The 23394-nt window shown below is 45.6% G+C and overlaps 1 protein-coding gene across 1 annotated transcript in view; it reads right to left on the reverse strand.

The window, feature by feature from the left end:
* Positions 1-23077, reverse strand: part of tanc2b (tetratricopeptide repeat, ankyrin repeat and coiled-coil containing 2b) — a 115672-nt gene extending 92595 nt beyond the window's left edge. The window contains exons 1-2 of the mRNA XM_061095232.1: positions 23070-23077; positions 5360-5464 (exon numbers count right to left, since the gene is read on the reverse strand). Coding sequence (XP_060951215.1) covers positions 5360-5426 — 67 coding nt within the window. The 5' untranslated portion in view covers positions 5427-5464; positions 23070-23077. The remainder of the gene's footprint in view (positions 1-5359; positions 5465-23069) is intronic.
* Positions 23078-23394: the final 317 nt, after the last annotated feature.

Consider the following 23394-nt stretch of genomic DNA (forward strand, 5'->3'; position numbering starts at 1 on the left):
ATAACACACAAACGTCTCACTGACTAGTTTTGGGTCCTGCTAATTTTATCAGTCAAAGGAGGATTAAACCATAGATGAAGTCCTCAGAATAAACTGGAGATAAAGATGGACGACATGAAGGTAAAGCCAAAGCGATTCCATCACCCCCTGGTGGCAGGCTGCCTAATAGTCATAAAACCTGCCTCCTCTATGTTAATAGATGTATAAAACTTAAGAGTACGCAAACCATTTCTTTCTCAAAGATGTTTTTTGTCATTTTAGGTTGTTCTTATCAAACTGATATATGAAGAATTGTAAGTATGGGGAAAAATAATCAGCAGACAGGACGTTTATCTTTTCATCCACTAACATCTTTGTTTTTACAGAATGACAAAGAGCAACAAAATAGTATTAAAATATAAAACGGAAGTAACAACAGTACGAGTGGGGCCACTTCTGTCCTTCTCTAAATAGGAAAAAACATGACATTTTGTTTTCCATTTGAACAACTAAACTACACAAAGATTCAATTTTGAGATATAAAACAAGTTTTCTCACATTCCGACCAACCCCTAATTATATGGGAGGAACAGAAAAACATTTTTGCTCTATAATATATAAAACAAAGGGTAAAGCTGTTTCCAGTTACTGCCCAGTGCAAGTGGTCTTATCCGCAGCTCCCTAAGATTGACTATAATTGCCTGTGCACTGCATTAGGCCTGGCTGCTGTGTCACTCCTCGTGCCTTAGGGCTCGGAGCATGTTTGCTGATCTGATGATCTCTAATTAGATTTCCCCGGCACTGTGGAAAATGAGCCATCAATTAGTGAGCTGTGATTAGGAAGGGGAGGGGCGGGGCGGCCATTTGATTCCTGTCAAGCACCTGCTGCCGTCAGACTTGTCGAGTTACTGGAACATTCCGTCTGTGCTCGGTAGAATATCTCTGACATCTGTCAAAAGGAGATTGCTCGGCTTTGTATTTCGTTTAGTTAGTATTTAAATCAATTGGGAGGAATCAGACGCTGAAGTGGAATATGTTACTTTGGCCACTAGGGGTCTCTTAGTCAGAAGAGAAACAGAAGACCTAGTTTGATGGGGTCATGGGGGTCATGGGAGCTGTAGCAGTGAATAATCGTGATCCACTATGAGTGACCAATACAAACAACTGGTTAACAGTGTGTTTTCCCGAAATGAAATGTCCTGTTACCTTGATAATAAGGAGGTGTTTCTCTGGGTTTGAACTTTGCTGGAAACATTAAGGATAAATATATATACACATGACATCTATAGTCGTTATTAGACACGTTAAGGATGACTCGTTAGATATGATATCTTTAACCAATTAACGTGTCAGAGCAGAACAGGAGCAGGTCAGCAGCAGCAGCGTCTCCTCCGCTCCACAGAGGCCGACTCAGATCAGTCAAGTGGAGAAGCATTAATCTTTAAAGCATCTCAGAGAATCAATGAGACGACTCAGACTGACAGCAGCAGCGAGTCTGCGAGAGCAAAGCAGGATAATCACAGGACCGGAGGAGAGTCGATATTTGACTCAAGCATGAATTCAAAAAGTCAAACTATTAGTAAATGTTTGAACTGTTAACAAAGCGTGCGTTTGGTTGCACACGACCAGGGAGTCACATGTGTTCACATCAGCACACGGGTTCAGGGATCTTCCCAAGATCCATCACAAAATGAAAAGGGGCAGATTGAGCTCATGTCCAATCTTAAGTTCCTCAAATGAAATGTGGTGACTCCACAGTCCCATATTATTAGTATCCTCGTTATTAAAGTACAAGATGTCTCTTCTTGTCCCGTCTCTGTCTGTTCATCATCCTTCGTGACATCACAAGGTCAAGGTACAGTCTGGAACATTATTGCTAAGAATCAGGTTTTTCTTCTTTCAGTGAACAGCAGCAGGGATGAATAAAGCAGAAGGTGCAGTGGAGCGAAACATGACTTGCATTTTCTGTTTGATTCCCCCACATGATGATGCAGGATGACACCTGACATGTGGAATGTGTCTGAGTAGAGTTGAATGTTGCTGTTTGATCTTAATGTATAACCCTGAAGCCATTACTTTGAAATAAGTTTTTTCTTCCATTTCATAGTAAAGAAAACCTAAAATATTTGACCGTTTATGGTTCTGACAAATTATGAAATGATACTCAGGTTCATGTCGGGTTCAGACGTGGTTTCTCGGCTCTCTACTTTTAGAAATCATTGTGCTTTGGTCGGATTCGGACCCAAAAGACGGGCTCGGTCAGTTTTCTCGAGTCACTCTCTCTTGTGCACATGTGTGTAAACCACATGTTGTTTCGTCACCTGCCAAACCCGAGCCCGTCTCAGAGCTGATTAGTCACGCAACAGCTCCCTGTCCACACACACCCGACCTCTCAACCTCATTTCTCATTTCCCAATCAGCCAATGTCACGAGCCGTAATTGCGGCGTCAGGCTGCCCACTTTCTTTTCTCACTCCTCCCCCCCACACTTCCATTTGGGATCAAGAAAGAGATGGAGGTGAAAGTGTTTCCAAAGACTAATGCAGACACACACTCCCGGCTCCCACACACAGATTCAGGCGAGAACGTCAAAGGCACAATGTTATATCTGAAACCACGAGGGGATATTTTGCTTCTTGTTCACATTTTGGTTTTCCAGGCTGGTGAACTTGTACATCAAACTGCTGAAGGCAACAGTAACAGTCTTAAATAAAAAAGTCGTACATATTCAAACACTCACACATACACACAGGCTGAGGTCTGATCTGTGCCTTCAAAATAAGATTGAGATCTGATACATAAACAACGCAGCAACAATAACACAAAAGACATTTGGCCTATTTCTTTAAACGCTCTCAGTCTCAAGTGAACAGACACTTAATTTTTTTGAATGTCGTCTGATTAATCATAGAAGAACGAGTTACAGGCCACATGATGCATTGAGCCAGAAGATAAACATCGTGATAGAGATTTTTACACGTCTGCATCAACGCAATCAGCTTATCTGTGTTATTCAATTAAAAACAAAATGGCATTCAAACAGCTCAGCAACTTGGGGCTACCACAATGTCTCCGGTGCAGATCCAGGGACAAGGGGGCTCGTCTGTTGTCTTCAGATTAACTCGCCTATTCCCCCTTTTGGAGCAGCCAGACACTAGCTTGTAACTGCATCAAAGACAGAGGAAGATCATCTTATCTCACAATCTCACATCTGTTCCGAACACTAATTTCAGCAGCCAGTGCATCCATATATAAAAGGGGCAGTTTTTAGATTGACAAGTCTCCCACAGTCGCAACAGACGGATGTGGCTTTCCAGCACTCCCTGTCTGCCGTAAGCTGATAAGTCAGGCCTGCTGGAACCAGTCCTTCAGACGTCCTTGGAAGGAACAGAGCAGCTAAGAGAAAAACGTGTGTCTGTGTACTCTCTCTTCCCGGGGCTCACCCTCCGGGCAAACAGGGTTCCAAGTGTTGGTGGCAGCAGAGTGTGCACGTGTGTCTGTTGGAGCATGTGTGAGGAACACTGCATGTTACGCATGTTTCAGTGGAGGTGGATTGTAAGAGCAGGACTTGTTCTGTTGTGGAGGAGTGGATCCCCTGCAAAGTGACAGCAGTAGATACCAAAACACTGGAGGGGGTTTTCCAGTCACGCGCTCGGTCAACTCTCCACTTCACACATTCAGTAAATACACAAATACACTAAGGGCGGGAAGGGGGGCGGGTTCTGTTAGCAGCTAATTTCATCTTTGGAGCCTTTGCATTGACGGACATCACAATATGAAATGCACTTGAAATTTTGTAATTCAATTTGATTTCTACGATCATATTTTGCCAATTGCATGTGGTCATTGTTGTAAAAATAGAGGGTCAGCTGTGATTTCATTGAGAGTAAAAATATGTTACGATAAAAACAGATGATCAGCTCCATGAGGAGAAGTCAAGCACTGAAATCAGGGATTGTATTAAATGTCCTCTTGAAGTCTAGACAGAAAGAACTAGTGAATACTGGCAGCTAAAGAGCAGCTATTATCTTTAACTCAACATCTTAAAGGTTGCCACAGAACTAAAGTGCTTTCCTGACTAGAACAACACTCAGTGGAGCTCACATCTCCACCAAGGCCAAGCAATCCAACACAGGTTTGTCTCTTTCTTATTGTGGAAATATAAAAGAAGAAGGAAGTGGACAACCCAATGGACTTAAGTGTGAGGTAGAAATCTTGTATCTGCTCCTTTATCCGCATCAGCACCAACATTTAACCAACAACCATGGTAACAATGATATGACATTCAACAGGCTATTTGCTTCAAGCACAGACTCTTTCATAAACACGTGCACTGAAGTATAGTTAGATTGAAGGAAGAGGCAGTGACATAATAAACTGTGGGATATTTCAGGCTCGACTAAATTCATTCATCTGTGCAAATCAAGTGGGCGTCTGGACAAAAGCTCTTCGCAGGCACATTTTCACATTGTAATAAAGACGTGATCCAGCGGAGACAGTTGGGAGCGAGGCCGTTACGTTAACCTCACCACACAAAACGTATTAGATTCAAATGAGAACGACTGAGCCGAGCGGTCTGGTGTTTGGACGGGATTATACCACATCAAAGACCCCTGGTCTTTCAGAACGCCTGAGTGACAGTAATACATGTGCTGAGACAAAAGGTGGTTTTCCCAGGAACCCTGAAGTAACACGGATCCTGTTAGTTCACCTGACTGTGGGAACAGGGCATGTAGAGGTTGGTTTGTGTAGCAAACAGAGAAACGGTTTTGTTTCAGGGGTCAGAGTGAAGCTAAAAAAGCTCCACGATCAAGGTGAGACTGTTTTAAAGGAGCGATGTTATATTTATTTCGTTTATCTTTCCTTTAGTGAGCTATATAGTTTGTTTTGGTGAATGTACAAGGTGTGGAAAGTTAAAAAAGCTTAAAGTCCAGAACAAAGAAACACTGCTGAATACGTCTCTAACAAACAAATTGGTCAGACCAGTCAAAAATGATAATTCCCTGTAATGTTACTTATAAATTATTTTTTTTTAAACTGTTGATTCTCTATGTACTGTTAAACACAATATAAAACCATGTTTAAATACAGCAAGAACAAATATTTATGAACAGGACTCAACCTCTTGATCTGTTTAGGGATTTTCAGATTCACCCAAACTGCAAAAAGTCAGTGACTGGTGGGAAACTTTTCCTGTGACACAGGAAGTGCTGAGTTTGCTTTGCAACAGGAGAATCATGTTGTTACAGCTCGGGTGGCGCAGCCCAAGAACACGATAATTCAACAGCGTGGTTCTTATCTGGTAAATAGAAGGAAGGAAGAAGGACTGAAACAATCAGCGATGAAACCGGTAACTACTGGATTAACTCAGAGAGACTTACCACTGCTGCGACTCTTGCGGTTGGCCTTCCCCCCCGTCAGCAGCATCTTCAAGCTGTTCCTGAACATCACTGCAGCAGATGCCCTGGACCAGACTACAGAGAAATCTGTTGGGAAAGACACAACACACATTAAATGCTTCTGAGATCTTGGGATCTTAACATAATCCTCGAGTTTAAAGCATCACCAGAGCGATACAACAAAGACAGATTAACGAGACGAGAGAGGAGAGAGAAATTTTAAAAGAAATTCATGTGAATTCATGTGTTAGAAACTGGGAAAAATCCTATTAATGGTTCATCATTTAATCTTATGTAGGTCAGCAAAGTGCAAAGCTTCCTCATAATTAGGGCAAAGTACAGGGAAGAGCTTTTGTTACTACTTCCTTCCAAATAACTGTATTCATACAGACAGTGGTGTGGTCCATGCAGACTGCTTACTATGCATTTTGTTTTTTAAACCTAGCACATAATTCACAGATGGGGGGGGGGCGCTGCCATGCACGGCCTTCGGGACCGACTGGGCTCAGTGTGTTTTCCAAGGACGCGGACATGTGGAGGCCAGAGGTCAAGGAATCGAACCACCAGCCGTGCAGTTAATGATCCGTCCGCTTTACCTGCCGAGCCACGGTGGACCCATAACTTATTATTGTATCCCTGTTATAGTGCACTGTTATTAAATCCATCAAACTATCCTCTAAAGACAAGCAGATAAACCTCCACCTGAATCCATGCTTTCTGTATGAATACTGGTATAAAGCTCTGATGTGGAAGAGCATGAAAAATGTGAATATTCTTTTGAGTTCACTTCACAAGTATTGATTAAAATATTGTAAAACTAGCATTTACTAGCAACCCATACTGCAGCCAGCCACCAGAGGGCGATCAAGATCCTTTATCGCTGTATAACGTGCTCACGAAGCAGCGAAGTGTTGCATATTTACAGGATGTGATATATTCAGTTGTGTCGCATGTGGAGCAGACATTTTGTTGCAGACGATACAAATCAGACTCTGTAGAGTATGGTAGCACTACAGGCGATGGATGGGAGTTCCAGTAAGAAACGGGAGGAACTCCGCTGACAGAAAACACTTTAACCCACGAGATAATCTCCCCGTCTTGACTGCAGCTCCCTCTATTCCCCTAATTCCTCCTCCTCCTCCTCCCCGGCTCCACATTCTCCGACAGACCCCCCCGCGGCACAGAGCCACGGCACAGACTCCTCTGCTGTGGGTCCTGGTAGTAAAAAAAAAAAAAAAACATGGCAGCAGATTTTCTTCATTAGGTGGGAGTGACTCAGCAAAGCCCCACAGACAGGATCCAGCCAGGGGGAGAAGGGGGCTTTGGAGCCAAACAACAATAATGACAAATAAATGAATAAATCAGCTAAAAGAGGACGATGACGTGGAAGAGCTCTGATAAAACACACTCTTCACCCCCCCGCCCGTGACCTTGAGTCCTAAAAGGCTCCAGGATCATAACGATACAGTCGGAGAAACGACAACGAGACCGTGAATGATATTAAAAGGTCGAGTGGGATGAAACCGAGCCGAGAAACATCTGTTTGTCTTTACTGATTAATTTAGATTGTTTGCCTTTTTGAGAGCACGTTAGGAAAGGAAGTCACACTTAATAATTTAAACCCCCCGCTGTCTGTGGACCACTCGAAGTTGAGGGAGCCCAAGTTTATTGTCTTGAATTCTGGTTTAGTTTAACCTTCACATCCGCCAAACAAACAATTTAGCAAACAATGTGTTTCTGTCTTGGGGCCGTGTCTGGCCGGCTTTTCTTCGGAGGAACGGAGTCGTCTGGAGTAAGTCTCCCTCAGATTGAAAACTGAGCAGCCCTGGCAGCTGCACATTTTGAGTTTAGCTCAAGTGCAAAGTGAAAAAAGAAACCGAAAGAGAAGTCAATTTGAAGAACAACAAAAACATGGGATATTTGAGGGGAGCTACAGTGGAGCTACTGCCAGAACGAGAGCACACACCAGCCTGCTTCCACTTCAGATGCTTTCAGGGCACGACTCCAGCTGGGTCTGGTTCTGAATGGATTTCAATGATACGAACTGTGTGCAGAGGAATAATAATGAATGGCATTAGGAAACTAGTCGGTCTTGTTGGATCAAATGTTACACGAGGGAACATAATGTGCTGAGTCGCAGCCAAAGACTCAATATCAAGATGGACGATGTGGATGGGACATGAACCAAACAGAAAAGACAAAAAACATTTCAAATAAAAGTAAAGTTTTTGCTCTTATCACACTGGTGTTTGTTCTAGTTTGGTTTTAATAAGTTATTTGATGCTATAACATCGTCAAGGGCGTGTATCAACGGGATTCTGATCATTACAGTCACATCCTCAGTCCAAATTGCAGCGTTTATCCAGGATCTTTTTGCTTCACTTCTGAATAGCGGAGACACATTATCCATATTTATATTCAGTCGATGAAAGTCCTAATAGCAAAGTCTCAAAATGTCGCCCTTTCTGTGCGGAGCTCTGCCTCTTTCTCTAACAATCTTCACCATCTTTTATTCTTTTTTCCCTGTTTTTCAGGTCTTTGAATGTGTGCGATAAAAGGTCTCAGACCTCGGCGGCATTAATTGGGTCCGGCCTGAGCTGTGGGAGAGAGAAGTCGAGGTGGGAGAGAGAACTAAAGGCGGCTTCATCACAGCAATCGTTACAGCAAGACGGATGAAAAGCATTAGTCACATCAAACGCGGCACTTCCAGTTCAAGGTGGCCGTCCGAGCCGTGACACGAACCGTGAGCGGCCGCACAGCGCTGTGGGCTGACTGCAATTATCCAAATCAAGCTTATTTATTTAGAGCTAATTCACAACAGTTAATTACAGTACATTTCCCAGAGAATAACCATCTCCAACCCCACACGTCTTCAAATAAATTAATGAAATGTCTGCTGAATTAATTGGTATGAGTCATGTGCTCTGCCTTGACAAGATGTCGACAGCGGTGTGAGGGTGTGAGGTGTCGTGAGGGTGAGTTCTCCAGTGGTACAACCGAGGCCGTGCAGGGGGGGGGGGGCGTCACCCCGGCAACTCACCGCAACGTCACCCCGGGAAATAAAATATGAGCAGGGAGCTAGCTGCTTATTATGTATGGTCGGGTTAGCCTGCAGGGCCAGAAGATATTCTGTGATTATAATACTAAATCGGAATCTTAAAAAGCCATGACTGGGTGAGTACATATCTGCAACTGGGATGAAAATATAAAGGATTTCACAGTCAAGTCCAATAAATCTGAATCGGTATGTGCAACGGCGAGCTAACCGGGCGAGCCTATTGGTTTGCAGAGTCAGGAAAAGGGGGAGAGATGCCGCCGTCGGTTTCTCGGGGCGGTAATCAATGTTTGGAATCTGAGAGGACAGGATAGTGAGTGGGCAAGCGAGCTCACACACATACAGACATCGCCAGAGAGAGGCAGAGACAGAGAGAGAGAGAGAGGCACGCAGTACCCGTATGCACAGCTGAAGCAATGCTTCATCTGAGGGTGGAAGCACACACACACACACACACCTCTCTCGTTCCCACTCTCTCTGACCCTGTGTGCCGGCCTCTGTGAAGGGAAGCCAAGAAGCAGCAGGCTCTCACCGATAATGTGCGTAAGCGGATGCAGCCCATCTCAGGCCCTTCCACAGCTCGGCCAGAATGCTGCTCCAGTGTGTTAAAAAACACTTAAAAGGCACATTCGACCAGCCGTGTATGATGAGACGCTTTCCTCTGCTCTGGTCACCCGGAGCGGCCACACGCCTTTTGTTTACCGATGAGAAATAAAACACAGACGGAGGCTGAATTTAAAATCAAGGAGGTTTCCAATTTGCCCTTTGAGCGAATACAGACACCTGTGAGAAATGATTTAAAGGAGTCATCTTCCGCTCATATTCAGGTTTGTGAATTTAGTTTGTGCTACTACTTTAAAAGGTTTACAAACTCTAATGCTCAGAAAACATCACTTTTCTCATAATGTCCATTGCTGCAGCTCCTCTTTTCAGCCTCTTAGTTTTAGCTCCTGTCTCTTTAAGCCCCTCCCCCCCCTCCAGATAAAGCCTAGTCTACTTGTGCCAGACTAGCGGCATTATGCAAAGGTTGGGCATCGTGACATCACAGCGGTGCGGAAGTAACGGACAATGACAGACAAGCGATTCAGAATCAGAGATTTCTGTCGGGGAGAGAAGCTCCCTCTACTTTTTTAACTTTTCAGAATTTTTACTTTCACAAAAACAAGGAAAGGAAATTGAAAAATCCTCAAATGTCTCCTGTAAATTAAGTGATGTGTTCCTATAATATTAAGCTTAAAATATAAGATTGTCTTGAAAATTGCTTCGTCATAGCTTGATGATAAGAAACCAGAGTTATGATGATTAGCAGATTATTTTAGTCGTCCTCATCCTGCAAACCTCCTGTGGAATTAACTTAATTTTTAATGACTAAGCCTCCTATTAACATTAAAAACTGGTGGCAGGTGCAGACGCCCCCCCACTGAGTCTCAGTCTGGACGGAGAACCGCCATAAAACTCCATTAATTATATCTAATTTCCAATCAATAATGTATCCTGTAATGGGGGCCGGCCGTGGCAGAGGCCAGAGTTGCCGGGCGTGCAATAGGATTTATCTCATGTTACCCCAGCAGGGTTCCAAATTAAAACTCATCTGGGAGGAAACCACACAGACACAATCATGGAATTAGAGAGGACGCGAGTTTCCCATGGGAGTGCTCTTACTGTGATTACCTGTGACACTGAACTTTCCAGGGAGGCGAGTGACTAAGGAAATTTCAGGGGTAAAATCTAATTTCTACTAAAAGCTATCATAAGACACTGTCTTCAAACGGGTAATTGGGACTCAGCCATGGATGAAACACAGCTCAATTTAGCCGTTACAAAATCCCAGAGCAGCCCGAGCACAGTGAAGCATCTGAAGCGTCGGAGAAAATGACAAATGGACTCTGTCCTGGGGGACGCACGTTTCTCGGAGCAATTATGGCAGAATCCAGCTGTCTGACACGGGAAACATGAATGTCAGACCATAATCAAATAAGAAGAGTGGCAGAGGAAGCACTGCAGCATAAGTGAAGCTGAGTCGTCCGCAATCCACTGATTTCCTCCCGTTTGTTCCTGTTCACATTCTCGCTGTCGGGGGTGCAGGGAGAGGAGGAGTGAGGTGAGGCGGGGGGAGGGAGGGAGGGTGAGTGGCAGATGGACACATTCATTAAAACAAAATCCCGCTGCAGAAGAGCATCTCCAAACACAGTGGAGAGAATATTCGCACTTGAAAAAAAACCCAAAAAGCAGGAGTGGAGCTGGAGGCTGGTCCTCCCTCATGTGGCCAGCAGGAGACACCCTGCAGCATCAGACAGGAATGAATCACACTCCCATCTCCAGTTTGAGGATGGCCAGGGGAGCGGCGGTCCATAAATCACACTGATATCAATAAGGGGAAGTGTCAGTGCTGGACTCGCAAGGTGAGAGGGAGCTCGCCGGTAGCAAAGTTTTGCTCCTGCCCCGCCTGCGGTAGATTATTTATCAATCGAGATTAATGCCCCTGCACTCATTGCTTTGCAGGGAAATGTGGTGATTTCTGGATGATGATGCAGCGAAGGAGGGTGTGATCGCTCACAGAGGAGACGGTGGGTCCCGGGGGGGGCTGAGATTGCTGTCTGACAGCTCCTCAGCTCTTTATTATGAATTCTTCATGCGAGTGGATCGGAGGTGGACGGCTCAGAGTGCAGGTGTGAGCGCAGCATCGAGATCTGTGGGTCTGCACGAGGACAACTTGTTAAAGCAGTCTGTGCATGTACATGGCCCAAACAGTTTCATAGTGAACCAAAAATATCTTCAAACTGCAGTATTTGCTCGATGCAGCACAAAGTGATTGACTGGATCAATCGTCTTCATCACCCCCTGGTGGCAGGCTGCAATACACGTCATACACCACATGTTAGCAGATGGGACACGCTCCAAATATATCTTTACTATTTCTTTTTAATTGGTTATTTGATGCTATACAGACATTTTGAAACTGAGTCAGACTCGTGATTGGTCAAGTGTGCAAATCAGCAGGCCTGCAAAACCTTAGCTCCACCCCTCATCTACTGGCTCCATCAACGGCACAAGATGGCAGCGTTCGTGTCCAGGATTTTTTGGCTTCACTTCTGCATACTGGGAGGAAGCGGAGGACTCCATATTTGTAAACATGGAGACAGATCCTAACGGCAGGTGTGAGCTAGTAGCCGCTCTGCCCTCCAACGACACATGAGCTGACCTTTTCTGTCAGCACACCATCTGTGACCCTGACCCCCGAGAGGTCAACGCTAAAGAGCAAAGTCAACATTTGGCACAACCTCATGCTTCCCAGGAACATCTGTCAAGTCCATGTCTTTAGCTTTTAGCTGATGTTGCCCATCTGATCTTCTGAAGTAATGTAATAGAAGTAGAGCCAGCAAGTTGCGTGTCTGCGTAGGTGAGTTCTCCTCGTTTCCCCTTTAGCAAGGTCCATACGTCTCAGGCAAAGTCAGCTTTAATTTATTTCTTCTCCCTGGCACAGCCCACATATGGCCAAGTGAATTATTATGTGCTGTGGTTATGTCATCTCCCTGTGGGGAAACAGAAGTCCTCCTACACAGGCCAACTGGCACGCAGCTTCATTACCACATCTATGCCCAGTTTAAACCAGCTTAGACCTCTCTCGCCCTCCTTCAAATCTATTCAAAGGAAGTGACTGGAATAGCCTGTCACCCTATATCAGAGTCACATTGAGCCAAATGAAGGAGGACGTCATTTATTGTCTTTTACTTTCCCCTGTTTGTTTTAGAGGATGTCTTGGCACAAGCAAACAAAGGCATGACAGGTGCAGAAGATTCCTTCACCGAGACAGAGAGCACAGCATAAATTATTTAAATGCAGAAATTGTATTTATTCTCTTGCAGCTTTTTTAAAAGGTCAGTTGCGCCCGTCCCTGTCGTAATCTGTCCGATGGCGGACGGAGCAAAAGAAGTCGTTTCTCTGTGATTCTTAATGAAAAAGCTTTTCTTTTTTTTTCACTGAGGAAACCAAAAAGACAAGAGCGACGGCAGAACTCTGATTTTAATATGTTGTGAATGTGCTACTTCACTGCTTCCCTCGCGCTTGTTTGGTACAATAACACAGGGACTGTGTGCATGAGCAGCGGTGAATGTGGAAAATAATAAACCAAGCATTGCCACAGAGTGAAGAGAAACACAGTGGAGGACGAAGAGCTGATCTGCATCCTCCTAATTCTGATGATTAACAACTGAGGCCATTCCAGTGATTAACGTCAGTGAATAAAACAAGATGCAGACATAGTAGAGTGTTCTTTAAAAGTTTACCACCTACACACAAATGAGGCTAAATGATGATGTTAAAGGTCAATGACTGTTAAGTGTTGGATTCACCAAGAGAAGGATGGTTAACGGGACAGTTTGATGAATCCTGCTGCTTCCACTCCTCCTCTTCCTCTTCTTCATCCTGCCTCTCCATCCACAGACCTCACTGCTACACCTGCTGGCCGCTCGGAAGCGCTGCTGCTGCTGCTGCTGCTCTCGTCCTCATCGACACGCAGAGCAGAGGTGCCAGGACTGGAATTAATGAAATGAGAAATCCAAACCTAATCTAAAATCATTGCCTTTTCATCTTTCGCTGCTGACATATGACACCGAGATGTCCATCACCCACGTCTGACGAGCACGCGGAAAATGTTGTTTTGCATAAATCCCCCTCAGAGGTTTCCATTTGTATGCCTCTGGCACGCTGAACCTGTTCAAACAAACGGAGCCGAGCTGCAGGAGGAGGAATGGCTGGGTGTTTGACAGGCAGCTTAAAGGGGCAAACACAGTCATGACACGAATAGGGAAGGTCATCCTGCAGAAAGCCACTGACGGCCGGTAATCAACACTGGCAGAGGCGCACATTTGCATCGAGATGGAGGCATTTAAAAATCAGCTGGTGTCTCTGGTCTGGGGGCGGGAGGAGAAATTACATTCTCAGAATTAAACATCCTGTGGTTCTGTGGCATCTCCTCGTCTCATTCACTCCTCATTTGCTTGCTAATCATGACTGGAATTCATGTCAGACTAAGATCTCTGTGTGTTCTGGTTAAGTGGAAACTGATGCACTGCAGAAAGGGATTTCCAGAAGGTAAGATGAGTCTTGTTTCTAGGAAATGAGTCTAAGTTTAGTTTAAAAAGAAAAATAATCTCGCTTTTAAGCAAGTTTTGAGTCAGAAACTTCATCTCATTTTAAATAAAACCATCCAACAATAGCTTCATACGATATTCCAGCAAATATTGAGCAATTTGCAACCAGGAACAAACTACTGCAACGATTTGCAAATGATCCCAGGGGAGAAACCGGATAGTTTCCTATATTTTAAGAGAGCCGCTGCCCCGTGGCAGGTGAAGAGAAGCAGCTGGTGACAACATGTGATACGGGAGGTAACACCAGAGCTGAACTTCTGACAGGGTGAAGTAGGTAAAAGCCCCCCTGGGCCACAACATGAGGGGCCGCCTGCTCTGGGCTAACTGTGTCAACTGGTTTGTCCTAATTACGCTTTAACATTTAATCTGCTGACATGGTAAGAATCGTAAGCTGGGTTCTCCTTAAGGGCCTTATCTTAAAACTCTGTCTTGAATTTTTGATGTACATCATTTCACTTTACCTGTTCTCAAGAATTGCAGTGTTGGGAAAATTCACACTCCAAACTGGGCATTAATGGGATTTTTGAAAAATCCATTTGAATGACCAAGGACCAGCTGTCCTCTAAAGAAACCATATTTAAATTCACTACATCCAGACTCTGCATCAAATCACACTTCCTCATGAATATTGTTCCCTTTAATCATGATGATTGGTTTGATTAAGATCCACGTATTAACAGTGAAGTAAAAAAAAGTGACGAAATTAAATTGGTTCTTCCCAGGACGATACCACTTCCTTCCACCAGGTTTCATGTTAATCTAGAGTTTTTTGCAAATAAACACACGGACAGACAAACAAACAGCAGCTAACATACCCTCTCTGGCGTTGGGAATCAAATCAAAAGATGTTTGTTCTAACATTCCCACTCATCTTGTCCCGGCTCAGCTGTCACATGGAACCAGTGCCAGTTTAACCTGATGGTAAACCATCGCTCCGTCAGTTCTCTCCACCCGACGTAACCAGGCCTCGGATGATATGCAAAAGGGAATAACTACACAACCAAGTAGCAGCCAATATCCCCTGCTAAGTTTTATTAAAATCTCAATGTGCACATCCCAGTTGAATCATTTTCTTAAAATGCTCGACCGCGTGTTACTAAGCCCGAGGCCTGTTGAGGACTTGTAGTAACTTCAGCTGCCCACAGATGCGGAGCTGGACTTCCTTGCCTGAGGCTGTTGTGTATCCACTGCAGCTGAGTGGTTGATGGGCTTATAGCCCGGCTGCTAAGTGGAGTAAAACCACCAGGGGACTCCTGAGTGGATTTTCATTGTGAATGTTCACATTTACAAAAGTCTTCCTCTCAAAGTCACTGCGGCCATTTGGACAAACGTTTAAAAAAACTTCGAATCGACGTCTGCAGCTGAAATTCATCACAAACCACAAGTCAAAGCTTCAACCATCATTTAAAAAAAATTGCTTGGGCGACAACTTTCACTTGCAAAGCTCAGCTGCTTCACCTGGCACTGCTGACAAAATAAAACAGAGTCGTATATTTTCTTGTGTTGCACTGCGGGGCCGTGGCTCAGGAGGTAGAGCGGGTCGTCCACTAACCACAACGTTAGTGGTTTGATTCTCGGCTATTCCAGTCTGAAGGGTCCTAGGGCGAGATGATGTGTTATAGAAATGGGTGAATGTGATTGTGTGGTAGATAAGACTGGTAAGTGCTACATATAATTTACCATAAAGCCAAACAAAGCTCCCTATTCATTTCCTTTTTTCTGTGTGAAATTCAGAGACAGCTGAACACTTCCCCTTGTGTTTGCATCAAATACAAAACCACAGATTCACCTCAACCCTGCAGAGTCATGAGGGACAGGACACCCCAGACGGCTGGAGACCTTCATCAATCATGTAGCCTTCAGGAAATGTAAGTAGTTCAAGAAGAGAACTGGAACTCTCAGTTTCCACTCTGTTATTATTTGCCTCATTAAGTAAAGGCCACACATCTTCGTTCAGAAAGGACAAGACCCGAAACACGAGGTGCTGCCATTGACGTGTTCACATCTCACAACTCTTATATCTTACAACAGAAGAAGAAATGGACAGGTCAGTCAGGTGAAGGGGAAAGAAGAGGTTGTGTGTTGATTCTTTCTATTCATGACATCCCACAAAGAGTCTGTGAACCCATCACATACACAGCTATGGGCAGCGATTCATCAGACATTCAGAGGGTTGGTCTGGTTCCAAAACCACAAGAACAGAACAGCTCAATAAGGTTTTTTACCATCCAACCAAACAGGATGAGAGAATGAGAGAAAGGAACCCAGAGGCATCCATAATGACATCTGGTGCCGGCCAAATGAGTTTTCTGTCGGCCTTAAACGTGACAGAGAAGCCGGTCCGATTGTCAAAGTGATTGTTGAAGTCGGCCTCGGTTTTGTTTCACGTCCGTCTGGGGAAATAAGTCTGTGAATTACAACTGGCATGGAATACGAGCCTGGTTCCACTGAAGCAGAGGCACACTGACTGAGAGAGGAGATGAATCCGTTTCCTGGATGAATTATGTATTGTTCCCGTCCTGTGTTACCGTGCACGCCGCTGTCGTGTTTCACACTCGCTCAGTGAAGAACTTCTTTGTCCGCTGCGAATTAGCCGCACCTCTCTTATCTTCTTTCATCTCATCCGCACACAGTTTCAGCGGGAGGCACGTGTGCTTTTAGCATGCTAATGTCATAATGTAACGGTGGAGAAGAGGCACTGACGGGTTCCATAGATGTACTGTACTACAGGTTTTTATGTAATCACTCTCGCCTGGGGAAAGAAAAAAGGGATTTAGGTCTACAACCAAGTGCAGCTTTGTCCTTACAAATGGGACGCGTGCCTGTAATGTATTTCTCTCAAGATTTTAGAAATCGTCCTTTTCTTTTTTCCCTCCATCCATTTCCTCCAGAGCCGGCGATACTACATCACAAAGAGGAGACGCATTAGTGCAGCGATCCCTCCAGGGCTGTGACTGTGAATCTGGATCTGAGAAGACAGCACAAAGTATAGAGGGAAGTGTGGGCGGGGGGGGAGAAAACATCTTAAATTACTTGCTCTTCCAGTTCAGCCCACCGCCAGATTGCCGACGGGCCGCGCTGACGTTTGATTGAAGGTGCAGACGAGACCACGGGAAACCGAGAGCCAATTAGCGTGCGAGCCGGCCACTGACCTCTGATGGCGAGTTGATGGCCACCAATAAATGTCTGTTAGAGCCCAGCCGCTATCGCACCATGTGTCAATCACCCGGCTCACATGGAATAGCGCCATGAGCTCGGTTAGAAAGAAACTATATGAAAGAAAGTGAGGAGATGATATAAAGTCTCTTGTTGAGATGTTGAAAGTCGTCTGCGTCATTTTCCCTTCGTCAGTAAAGTGTTTCATTGGCTTTTAATTGAAAGATACTTATCCTGAGTCATTTCATTAAGCGACTTTGATTGTTTTCATGTCAAATTACAATTATTTGCCTCGTGCCATTATGAGTAATCCACAGTGTTGGGTTGATGAGACTCTGCTGTGGAAATTAATGAGCTATACATACAAGAAAGGGCATCTTCATCCTGTCTGCTCCTCATTAATTTCACTTAAACAAGACAGTGTTCTTCTTAATAGGAGCCCGGCTTCGTCTTCTGGGAGATAATGTCGACTCAACATCAGCTGCACACACGTCTCCAAGAGGACACGTGTCTGAGTGTGTGTGTGTCTGAGTGTGTGTGTGTCTGAGTGTGTGTGTGTGTGTGTCTGTGTGTGTGTGTGATGAGCGCATGTCACACAGAAGATGATTAAGGAGGCAAATAGACGTCGCACTTCTCCATCTTAAAAATAACTAATCGGGTGAGGGGGCCGAGATATTATGGAGATGGAAACACGCAGGGTCACCTCCAGTCCTTCGCCCATTGCTGAAGGTCGCAGGCCGACGGATGAGCGCACGCCTTTCATCAGGCCCCCCCGCCGTCCACATTATCAGGCCGAGCCAGGCCTTGCCGACATCAGCGGAAGAAAAGAAGCCGGCTTCCATTACCCTCTCGAGATGGAAAGTGTCAGCCTACCGCGAGTGTAAATAGTGCAGGAACAGTGTGACCGTGGGCAGGGATTGTGGAGATGGAAGAGAATAAGTGAGGATAAATAACCTTCCCCATCGATGGCCGTGTTGGATCGAACCACGCGTACACAAGCGTGCATATTTAATTCATTACTGCCGAGGGAACTTGAGACCAATGCAGTAGCGGGCGGAGTTTATAACGTGGGTCAATTTCAGGTGGAATAAAATTGCTAATCTTTCTGTAATGTCTATTCTGGGACACTCGTCAGAAGTTTCCCTGACTGATGAATAAATTCCGCTGTGTGGTTACAAAAATAACTCGTCGACAGAAGATCAGAAGAGAAGATAACTGTGAAATCTTGCTTAAACCATCTCAAAGCGTGGACGTGTTTGTCGGCTCACGGTTTTGGTTTCATTGCTGAGCTACATAGAGGCAGGCAGCCCAGGAGACAACGCCCTCATGATGGACCCCTGCCAGGCACTTCGTCCACAATATAATTGGCGGTGGTCACCACATGCTTGTCAGCTGAGGATGTGGGTGGTTTCAGGAGTCACGTGTGTCACTGAGGTGATAAACTTCGGTATCAGAAAAGTCTCCAACTCAAAGTTAATCATCAACAGCTGAAATGAGTCCCCATCATCATCATCGTTATCACAGAATTTGAGTTAATCTCTTCTTTTTCTTGTTACTCCTACTGAGTGACTGTATCAGAGACTGGATAGGGAGACGGACAACTTGTCTCCACTTCCTCCCACTGTCCCGAAATGAAGCCAACATATCCCAGATACCAGCGCTGCCATCTTGCACATTTGGAGCCAGAGTCTGAACTGGGTCGTCCAATTGTGAGTCAGTCTCAGCTGTCAATCGTTTTTTTAAAGCATCAAATAACTCATTAAAACTTAGAGAATCTAAAATAACAGACATCATGTTTGAGAAAGATGGATTTGATGTGTATGTTGACTTTTGAGTTTGGTCCATGTCCCACCCACTAACATGGAGGAGGCTGGGCTTATTCCTATAAGTGCTTTGCTTTTAGGGAGGGGTCATGTCGTCCATCTTTAAACCAGGTCTATGTGCTCTACTTAATATTAAATCCAAACAAAATTCCCCCTTCTTTTCCCAGTAAGTACCGACCTGAGCTAATCTCAGGGGGCGGGACCGCTACACCTTCTGCTGCTCTTCAAGCGGGACCACCCACCCATTCAGCGCGGCTTCGCAACATCATTTACTCTCCTTTACCAAGCCCACTTCCTGCCAACTCTTTTTGTTTTTTAATGTATTAGTTTCTGGGGGAGGGGGGGAGGGGGGAGGCAGCTGTTCTCCGGGCCCAGCTGTCGATGAGGGCTGGCGGAGACGAGAGGGGAGGAGCTGATATCGAACAAACCTGTGCACACGCGGTCCCGGAGGAACGCCGCTTTAAAGAATCCCCTCAAAAGCACCAGATGATAACTTGACGTGTCTTGTTACATCTGAATCTGCAGCATATTTACGATCCCGTGCCGACGTTCATTATGCCAAACGCCGTGATAGAGATGAAGCAAACATGATGGACTTGGCAGATTCAATGTATGCGGCGCCGCTGCACATTCATTTGCTTTAAAGTCAGAAATACCCACAAGATGTTGTGTGGGTGTTGCTGCATTAACACAACTCAACAAACTGCCCTGGACACACTGAGGAGGAGTGTGTCTGTCGAAAAGAAAGTCTTGATTCTGACAGATTGAAAATTAATTCACAACAACTCATCTGGGCCGTATCTTCTACCGCCCCCCAACAATTATTATGCATGAAGTGAAACTGGAAAATTATCTGAAGTGAAACTGCGGTTCAGCTCAGTCTAGACAATGCAGACTTCTTGTCATGCTGCTCGTGTCCTGTGTTATTCCTCAAACCACACATTAGCACACAATGATTTCTGGGTCCTTCATTTCCTGTGCTGGTGAAAACTGCCGAGTGGAAACCAGGGCACTATTTATTTTTATTGACACAACTTTAGGATGGACAGTTGGGAGTCTGGTGTGTTAAACTGCTTTTAGCTCCACAGGCCTGGATGTTTCTAAAGGTACTAATTAAAAGGAATGAATGAAAGGAAGCATTAAGAAGCAGCTGTCTGGCACAAACAGCAAATATCATCACTAACAATTCTGAGTCTTTATCACATTCTGCACCAAAGTTGCTTCTGTCTTTAGCTCTATTGACGAGACAAACACGAATGTCCTTGATGCTCTGCTCTGCCGCCTCCCATCAGCGAACCAGTGCGTCCGGGCTGCCGAGCCACCAGCGTAAGAAGTTTTAATGAGCTGCATGACAATTAGAAGAGCTTATGTGCTATAAGCACACAAGCCACTGTGGACCATACATTTCTAAAGCAGCAGCGTGTTGGAGATAAGGCAGACGACATGCAGAACTAGAATGACCCTCAGTGGAGCGTCTACTCCCGACAAGGACCAACAGTCTCCTTGAGGCTGCACCAAATAACAAACACTCATAGATTCCAGTTCCCTAAATATGTCCGTTTGTTTCCATCAAGATCTATGAGTTACTTCCTGGGAAAATTTTTAAAAATGTTGGGAAAAAATCTCTGTGTTAAAGTATTTTGGGTTCGACAGAGTCAATTGACGACTTCGTACAACATATCTGCAGGACTTACCCGTTAGCTTTCCACGGCCCCGAGGCAGCGGAGGAGGCTCCACACGCAAGCCGGGGACAACTGGAACAAATTTGACAACTTCTGTGTGTTGGAAAAGGCGACGGCACAGATCCAGACGATCCAGACACAAACCGAGGGAGTCATGGGGTGAAGTGACAAAGAAATCAGTTCCTCGCTGGCTTCTTTACACTGACAATGGCCCTGACTGGAATGAATGACTAATCCAGAGTTCATCTTACCAGGAACTGAGCCTTTCTCTGTGGGTGAGAGTTGTGATCATGTGTCGCCCATGTAACCAGTAAAGCTTTGCAGTTTGCCTGCTGGTCACGTGCTTGAGACATGATGTGATACTACCTGCATCTCCTTGCTTCAACATTCCAGTGAAAAATGAACTCTCTCCTGATCTTCTGTGGATCTATGTCGGATTTTTGTGAAGACAAGTCCTAACAGAGCCCGAAGAGAGACGAGTCTACAACCACCACCATACGAGAAACACAACTGAAGCAGCAAGATGAAGCTGGAGGACAATCGCTCCCCCACAACTCAACAGAATGTATTCTGCCTGTAGATTGGTTTTCGGCACAAGCGGCTGTCAGTGTTGGTGTTCGTGGGTTTCAGCGTGTCAGATTTGACACGGCTTCCCTTCAGTGGCTGAGGGCTGCTGCGAGGCTTTCACACGCCCACGCTGAGGAGTGACCCTCTTCTTCAGATCCCGTTCTCCAGCTTGACAACACTGATCACCCTCATCATCGTGCCCTCCAGCTCCCACCAGAGATTTACCGCCCCGAAGCAGGAGATTGGTCAAAGGCCTGACTCGTAGTAGTGGAAGAAAGAACCTGTGGATGCAACAGGAACCTGCTGCATGTTGGAATTAGCCAGCGTGTTGAAAACCACACTGCAGACCTCCGCCGCCAAAGGTTCCCACAGGTTAACAGCACATCACAACCGATGACACGCTCAAGTGAAGAAGAAGAAGCCAGTGGTTCATCATGTGCCCAGAGACACTGTCATGTTTCTGTATCTCCGCACCAGTGACCCACACCGGGGCCGTGCCACGTCAATCACAAGCTGACACATCCAGGCTGCCGGGGGCCAGAGGGGACAAGGCCGCCGTTCCCCGGTCCAGGACTCATGCAAATTACAGGACGCGTGTCTTTGAATAGATGTCGAGGAAAAACACAGAGTCCGTGTGGAGCAGTTAAACAGCAGAGAGATTTACAGAAAGCCTGGCCGAGCAAAGCCCTCATGTCTCCCAGGATATGTGATGTGCATGAAATGAACAATGAAAAAAGAAAAACGCCGGCTCAAACAAAGAAATTCCTCCCTGACCCTCTAAAATGTGAGTAACACAGACCTCTGCGCCGGTTTTATGGTTTGATTATAATTCATGCCATCTCCTCGGCAGCGCTGGCAGACCGAGTCTCTTTTGTGCAGCCCGGGCTTTACAGCCGCCGAATCTCAGGGGAAGAAAAGAGCCAGTGTCACGCGGTCAGGAGGCATTTCAGTCGCACGGAAATATTTGTGTCAGCACTTTCTCCCGGGGAGCGAGAGGCCGGCATTCAGAGCAGTTAGCCGGCTCCTCAGAGGACGGCCGGGGTTTAATGGGACTGCTCTTCCACTCCATTTTGCCCGGCCCGCATCTCACAGGCCGAGGCTGCGAAACACGTGAGCCAGCAACTGTGACTCTGCAAACCTCCGTGCAGCCGGGGAGCTCCACGCTGCCGGGGAACAGCTGACAGAAGCTGTTCCTCCTCAGACACATGCCGGAGAAACTGCACAGACATAATGTGCGTGAACATGAGGACGTTAGAGCCTGGAAATGAGTCTGTGGAGGTCACTGATGGATCTGCTGTTACGGGCCGAGGAGCTCCTGCTGCTGCCCGAGTCGTATTCACAGGAAACCAGAAGGGCTCGCTCCCAAAAAAAGATATCTTCTTAAGAAAGAATCTCTTCCAAAGCCAAACAAGGATTTCACAGCTCATCATTCACTGTGTAATATGGCCTCAAGCTGACACGTTGATAAGTGCTCGGGAACATAAGACTATTTATGACAGACAGCGTTTTGACAGCTCACGCTTCGTTAAAATACACAATCAGTCTATTTCCTGGTGGTTAAGTTTAACTGGATAAACGGCAGAGTTGTTCTGCAGAAGATGCACCACAACAAAGACAGCTGACCAGCGGGTGGATTGTCAGACCATTAATGGACCAGTGGATTCTCAGAAATAAGATTATTTTTTATATTGAATAATGATTAACTTAATCAGTAGAATTCCTACTGTAGCTCCTCCAAGGCCCAACAATCCCCTCGTGAAACCACATTTAAATTCACCCGATCCAGATTTTCTATGTGGACCAGATTGCTCACACTCATAAATACCAGTCCGGTGAATTATCTCTGAGAAATGAAGCCATGTTGAAAAAAGTGAAAAAAGGATGATTCAGATCTGCACCAAAATGTGATGGGTTCCTCCTTGGGTCAAGCCCTATCCCTGGTAAGAATCCCAGTAGTTAAATCCTGATACTGCTCGTTATATTCTACTGCACGAATATCAGGGGTTAAAAAGAAAAGCAGAGTTCAAATAGTCATCTTTAAACTCATATATCCACTGGAATCCCTGCTTGAATAAAATCTGTAGGCAGAGAGAATGTTGTTTTTGTCCCTTGGCATAGCTGCATCACACAAAGTTTAACAATCGATCTATTGTGCTGTGAAAGCTCCTTCACACGATGACCTCGCTGTGATGCACCAGTGGAGGTTCCGGCCACAAGCGCTGGTTCAAGTGCCATGAAACTTTAAAGATGACTCACCATGAGTAGACTGCAGGCGCGTCTCCAAATCCGGCTTCGAGAGCAGCCAGGCGCTACATGTCTCTGCGCCGAGCCTCGGTCCCGATCCCTCTCCAGAGGGGACACCCGGCACTGCTCTGCAACAAGGAAGCACAAAACATCTTTAACTAGGGGCCGAGCAGCGGACTGGAGAGGCTCTGCACTGAGACGCAGCAGGAACACCGGTTCGACATCCGGCTCAGTGGAGTGGACGCTCTGTCACTGGTCACTCTTGATGATCGCTTTCTACACAGAGAACAAACAGAGGTCGGTGATGCGTACAGCGCTCGTCTGGGGCGGCCACCAG

This window comes from Limanda limanda, chromosome 21 (genome assembly GCF_963576545.1).
Source record: "Limanda limanda chromosome 21, fLimLim1.1, whole genome shotgun sequence".
In the NCBI taxonomy this organism is placed as follows: Eukaryota; Metazoa; Chordata; class Actinopteri; order Pleuronectiformes; family Pleuronectidae; genus Limanda; species Limanda limanda.